A 7046-nucleotide genomic window follows, 5' to 3' on the forward strand; every position below is an offset into this window, starting at 1 on the left:
TACACTACTATAAAAACATAAAATGCTGAAGAGATCAAAATAGTTTATTGTTTTGGTCAAAGATTGAAAATATACATTTATTTAGAAGACTGAAACCAATAATTTGTTCTCTCAAAAATCAAAAAAGCATAATATATATATATACAGCTTATATTAAGAGGTAACGGTGTATTTATCAAATGCCCTAAACTATGGCAGGAAAAATAGAACCAACCAAAACTGTTACATGTTTGCAAACTCAAAGCAGCCGATTTTTTTATAAATTCAAGAAATATTCTTAGTAAAACCCATGGAATTAGTTTTTTGTGTTAAATATATGCATGGAGTTCACCATGACTATATATGAAAAGTGCTGCTGTCTGAAGGCATTACTTGCTAGTTTCCCTCTTATAAGTCTTGGAGCTTTCAATGTCATTGTAAAGTCCATTTGAGTGTTTTCTTTGGCATAACCCATACTGTAGATGTAAACCCTTTATCCAAAACATGTTACATTATGTCTCTCTCCAGTTATGATACAAAATCATAACACTATATTGCTGCACCCAACTTGATTATACAGATTGAAGACACAGTGCCAAGATCTAATATTATGTTGCACAGGAGGGAGGTACGCTATCAAATACTGGACTAAAACCATTCATAAAGTGTTTAGTATCCCGTCATGCAATAGTTGGGAGTACATATGTCATTATTGGAAACATATCCACATTTTTGCTCCTGTTATTTGGTACCTTCTCACACTGCACACAAAAAGTGGTCAATAAAAATAAACAAATATTTATCTCAGCACAGTAGAACCATAACGTTTATCTTGTCAACCTGTCTGAATCATCTCATCCCTGCCGTCCACCAATTGTGTGGCTGCTGCTTCAGCACAGCTTGTTTCTCTTGAGGACTAAAGTGCAAAATGGTCAAAATGGCCGTGAGTGTCTGCTGGCGCCCCCTAGTGTCATGGAGCGTGAGAAACCTATAAATGACATTCTTGAGGTACTCGAGGTTGGCCCCATCTCTTCCCTGGTCCCGAATATGCTTGTCCAGCTGGCACCGTAGCTCAGCAACCTCTTCTTCATGCCTCTCCCCCTTTGCAATCAGCTTTCCTTGTAGCTGGTGCAAATCTTCCTCTAGACGATGCTTTTGTTTGCGCAAGGCGGCCACTTCCACCTCTTTGCGGGCCAGCTGTTCGGCGTAGAGCAACAAAGTTGGCTCGTTGGGCCCAGCTAGTTTAAGAGCTTGTGCGACAATGTCACTTTCTTCTTGTTCTGGATCAACTTCCTCTAGGTCACCACCTTCCATCGCTGTGCTGTTATTTGTAGCGTGCCTCTGATGGCTTCCAAAACTGATCACCGCCGCAGCCCGAAGTCGCTCTAGCTCGAGGTCTTTTTCTGAAAGCAGGGCCATGGTGCGATCTCTCTGTTTGTGCAGCTCTTCCTCAAGCCGCAAGAAATTCTCCCTGTGTTGAGCCTCGAGCCTTTCGACTTCCTGTCTGTGGGCCTGCTGGAGCGCTACAAACCCTTGTTGCCGCTCCTCCAGGTCCCGTTTGTGCTGCACTTCCGCTTCATCCGAAAGAATGCGAAGGTTGATGTACTTCTCCTTCAGCTCGGCCAGCTGGTCACGCGCTTCTTCTAAGTCTTTGGACTGGTTTCCGTCTTTCGTGGTCTTGTTTTTCAGAACACCCTGAGCCCTCATTTTGTAACGCTCGAACTCCTCCCTCAGCTGCCGGAGCTCTTGCTGGTAGTGGAGCGCTGACGCCTTCTCTCCCTCTGAGATTTCCTGGTCCTTTTCTCCTTCTAGCAGCCTTTCGATGTCCAGATGCTGGTCTTGAGATCTTTGCGCAGCCAGTAGGAGTAACTTCTTCACCTTCTCGAGTTTGTCCTTTAACACGTCCACGTTCAAGTTGGCGTCGTCGATGTTTAGATCGGAGATGGACGTCCTATTGACCGCTGCGATAGCGAGGGTTTTGTTCTCGGTGTCGAGTTGAAGGATGCGTTCTCGCAGCCTCTGAGCCTTCTGTTGGTCCGTCTGTCTAGCCTTCTCGCAGGCACCCAGCAGTTCAGAGAGCTCAGATACTCGCTCCTCAAGGCTGGCAACTCGTCCCTCCTCCATCTGCGCCTGTTCTCGGAGAAGCTCATCTGCCTGTGCCACCTACATAGACACATATGAGTAAGAAATATGAATAAATGTTTAAAAAAGCAAACAGACCAAGGGTGTCAAATCCTGCTCCTGGAGGGCGACTATCCTGCTGAGTTTAGCTTCAATCCAAATTAAACACACCTAAACCAACTAATCAAGGTCTTCAGGATTGCTAGAAATTTCCAGGAAAGCGTGTTGGAGCAGGTTGGAGATAAACTCTGCAGGACACTGGCCATCCACAAACAGGACTGTATGAATGGTATGATTATATCAGACAGGTGAATTAATTAAGATTAAGTGAGCAGGCATATTGAGATTAGCTATGAATGCACCAATTAACCGATAAATGGCCAATATCAAAATTCTTTATTTTATTTGAATAGTTAAAACATCTGTTTAAAAAGAACAGAATAGTTCTGATGTACAGAATTAAGAAAGGTATTCATTTTTGAGATTTACTAAAGATTACATTGAACAGTGTTATTAAATTATTAGTGTCTTCAAATATAAATTTGATATAAATAAATTATATCATTGATATATTTATATATAAATATAAACCGATATTAACGTGAAATGGAAATTCTTCCTATTTTTAAAACGTATGTTATTGATTTTGTTGTGAACAATTCATCCATGCATGTTTCTTTTTATTTTTTTTACCTTGTCATTTTTTATCAAAATGTAATAACAGAATCTTCCAGCAAATGACAATTCTCTCTTGTGACGAATGCTGGACTTCACCAATCATTTAGTCCGCTTAAAATCCACTCCTTTCTTACAATCGACTGCAAGCTTGAACTCAGATCTGCCTCCATTCAATATACAACTGATGTGTAGAACCGAGTCTCATTTTTTCTTTTCAGATAATCCATTTCACTTGGATGTATGTCACAATACAGAAGAAAGATCTGTCTCTACTTCCATTACACTGCGACTTCAAGCCAAATCTAATATAGGTTTTCTAATGGGAGTACACTCTTAAAGCATGAAACGGAAGTAACAATAGTCTTTTCTTCCCTATTGTGATGTATATCCAAGTGAAACAGCTTCTTAAAAATGAAAAAATCCATCGGCAATTGACTGGATTGTTGGAACGTCATCAGAGAAGAGAAGAGCTGTTGTTGCAAGAGGGAGGGGAAGTTACTTAGAAGTAAAGATTATGACAGCTCATGAATTTAAATAAAATTATGTGCATGTTAAATCATTTATAATATATAATGTTATATTTCATAATAAATCAAATAATTTAATAAGAACGGTCCATTTTCATTTCATAGTGCCTAAAAGTAGAATAACAGAAAGTTTTAAGTGGGGTGGAAAATTACAGTAGTCTTAACGATGGCTAGAATGAACGCTAGAAACTCAACAAAACTGGAAGACGTGGCCTTTTTAAAAAGTACCTTTCTGATTTCCTGCTGAAGTTGCTGATTGAAGTGAGCTTTGAGGTCTGCGATCTCTTGCTGGAGCTCCTCCACACGTGGGTCGGGTTTGCTCCTCTCCTCCGCTGCAGCCTTCAGGCTCTTCCTCAGCTCCTCTCGTTCCTGACTGACCTCTTTCAGCTGCGATTCGTAATCTAGCCCTCGGTCTGCTGCCTGCATGGCTTCAGCCAACGCCTCCCGCGAGTCCTCCAGTTTGAGTTCGGCGTCCTGTCTCAGTCCCCTCTCCTCCTGCAGGAGTTTCTGAAGCTCTCGAAGCATGAGCGCATGATCGCCCTGCTCCTGCTCCCGTTCGTGCTGCTGGGTGATGACACGGGCTTTGCTCTCCGCCAGCATCTCCTGCAGGCTGTGCACCTCCATCTGGTGCTGCTTCTGATCTTCCTCCATCCTGGCCTGCAGCTCCTCCAGTTCCTGCTTCATCTTCCGCTTGTCCGCCTGGAACGAAGCTTCCATTCTGGACTTTTCTTGAGTGACGGTTGATAAGGAGCTGGTCAGGGTGGACAGCTGGGTCTTTAGTTGGATGACACGGCGGTCTGTGTCTGCTGCAGGTGGCGGCGGCTCCGTACATCCACTGCTGCTGGTGCTGATGCCACTTTCAGACCCACTTGCCTCCTCAGATTGCTGGGGTAAGGCATGTACAACAGCTCCAGAGGTGGCTCCATCTACAGCACAGCTTTGGTCCTCCTCTATTTGGTCTCCTTTAGTGCTGTTGCTGGTCACGCTAGTGGCCGTTTCAGCAGAGGCTGCTGTATCCAGGCTGTCTTCACTGTGAAGCGAACATCGGTCATCCCCAAGGTAGGAGGGCAATGATCGTTCAGCATTTCCTGTAGCGTCACCAAACGACAGGTTTTCATCCCGCTGGCTTAAATCAACCTCCTGAGATATGGACAGTACCTTCAGGCTGGCTTCCAATGCCTCTTTTTCCTTAATTAAGCTTTGGTACGCTCTGACAACATCTTTAAAACGCGTCTGATATTTCACAAGCTGTTTCTTCTGCAGTTCGATGGTTTCCAGCAGTTCCTTCTTGCTTGGACCTCCGACAAAGCTCATACCAAACTTGTCCATGCTGTACCACTGTCAGGCTAGTTTCATACTCTCTGATATGATATCCACCTGCAAAGTAAGTATATATGAAATAAAGAAGTGCAATGTGGAAAATCTGTAAGCAGCTGTTCACAATATTTGGAGTTTGTTTTTAAAAATAAATATTACCATATTCATATGTATATATGAAGAGTTCAGCTGCAAAAGCCTCTAAGTGCCATTTTAAATTTTCTTCTTGAATGATAATTTTTTATCAAGCTCATATATTTAAATTCAGTAATTTCACTTAAATGGCAGTGAAGATTACCTATTAGTTGTCATTTAAGTGAAATTATTGAACTTAAATATACAAGCTTGATAAAAATGATCATTCTAGAAGCAAATTTCAGATGGCACTTAGAGGCTTTTGCATCTGAACTCTTCATATATATATATATATATATATATATATATATATATATATATATATATATATATATATCTATATAAAATTAACCATGGAAAGCATTCATACTTTAACCATGGAAAGCAGTTATACTTTGATATTTAACGTTTTCTTGTTGTTGTTAGTCTTTAAAACTGCTTTTGTACGTTATTTTAATTCAATACTGACTATATTTCACTGCTCATTTGTTGTCTGTAACGTTAGCTAATTAGTTAGCATGTTGTAAAGGTGCAAGAATAGATACATTACATCAAATCCCACATCGTGATATTTAGACTTAAAAGCATTGCGAATAAAACGTTAAATGACTGTGCTCTTAGTTTCATTTACTGTTCATTTAATTGTATTTCAAGTGAGAAATATCGCATTTACCCGAGTAAGTTACGTGTCCTGTTTATTTTGCTGCAGTCGCTTCCGGGTGTGGAAGTGACGTTTCAGGGGAAATTAAAAGTTTAAGAGTAGCCTATTACAGAATAAATATTACAAGTTTATTGCAAATCAGTGGTGCATGCAAAAAATATTTGATTTTTAAATTTCTTCTATAAAATATGAATAATGAATCGAGCAGGGAAAACATACTGAAATAACTTTCATGCTAAACGATTTTTTGTGTGTGTGTGTGTGTGTAAAGTCTAATATATTTATGGACTTTTTATATAAAGTCTATGTTGCTGTTGTTGTTGTTTTATTTTTAGCTTAATTCAGATTTAAATAAAGACAAACAAAGGCGATGGCCTCACGGATCCCACGATAAACATGGGGAGCCCGACAGTGGTGGGAGGAAAAGTTCGCCATCTTTGGGCTCTTTGGGTTTAGTAAATGATTGTTAATATAATAAACTTTATGCGTTCACTATAGAAAAGAGCAGTATGAACATTCATACTACTCTAAAGTTTTAAAGTTTACCCACTACAAACGTTAAAGTGTTGTATTGACTTAACCTATTAAATAATTTTATATTATGAGCTAATTAATAATGGTATAGTACCTTAATAATATTTACTTCCAAAATATACTACTTTTTTTTTAGTTTTAATATAGTTAATATTTACTTTTTATAATAGTTTTCACTAGTGAGGGTGTGCTGTGCAAACAAAGTCATCACATATTTTAAAATATTACATAATTCAATGAAGCCTCTTTGTCATGTATAATTCACCGACCAATAGGCCTTTATCTCATTTCCTGGTTTCGGAACGTTCGAAATCGCCAAGCAGTGTACTCGCACTTCCGGTGGTTACTTAGTTACAAATTTAGATGAAAAGTAGGTCAGTAAACTTAAATAAAATCGCGATATAGACCAGTGTCTGTCAATATTAAACCGCATAAAGACTATTTAAATAGGAATCGTGCATGTTCTGCGTGTCTCTGTGAATGAATGGCACCGACGCGTTTCATTTACCACACACACACACTGAGGCACGCATGACGCTCGCGATTTTTTTCAGCCTTACTTATTAACATTAATGCACTTCATCAACACAGCCGCTCTGAGAGTCACTTCAGCAGCATTTTTTAGCTTCATTTGAGAGAAACTATCATCATAAAACACAGAGAGAAGGTCTACACGGCAACCCGTCAAAATAAAAGTTTGGTTAGCCTTTGAAGAAATTTTTGCTTAAATCATTACATTTTAAACAATTGGTTATAACAATTTAATTAAACCATTCAAATGGAATCAAGAAAAAAAAAAAAAAAAATAAACTTTTGGGAGACGCGAGAGCGAAGTAGTCCAGTGATAATTAACATGAAGCCATGGTGAATGCAATAACCGGAAGACGCTGTACACTGCTTCGCGGCTCATTGGACAATGTGAAATGGAGCGCAGCCAGGGACGTGGGAACTATATTGTGAGAGGGGGGGGGTAAGGCGACCGTTATTTAGAATGTGCCACTTTATGGTTTCCATGGTGACGCGTCATTGCTTGTCACGTGACACACCGCAGCAACAACAGCGCTGAATGAATGATGATCTGCTTTTATGTCATT

At 39.9% G+C, this 7046-nt stretch overlaps 1 protein-coding gene across 1 annotated transcript; it reads right to left on the minus strand.

Annotated features, from left to right (window-relative positions):
* Positions 1-23: 23 nt before the first annotated feature.
* Positions 24-5485, minus strand: gcc1 (GRIP and coiled-coil domain containing 1). Its single transcript, XM_084110864.1, has 3 exons — positions 5431-5485; positions 3534-4682; positions 24-2142 (listed from the first exon to the last, which is right to left on the minus strand). Exons 2-3 carry the CDS (start codon positions 4632-4634, stop codon positions 829-831), a joined length of 2415 nt encoding a protein of 804 aa, XP_083966990.1. The 5' UTR covers positions 4635-4682; positions 5431-5485; the 3' UTR covers positions 24-828.
* Between the last annotated feature and the right edge of the window lie 1561 nt (positions 5486-7046).

Source organism: Abramis brama (genome assembly GCF_963993115.1).
Source record: "Abramis brama genome assembly, chromosome: 4".
Lineage (NCBI taxonomy): Eukaryota > Metazoa > Chordata > Actinopteri > Cypriniformes > Leuciscidae > Abramis > Abramis brama.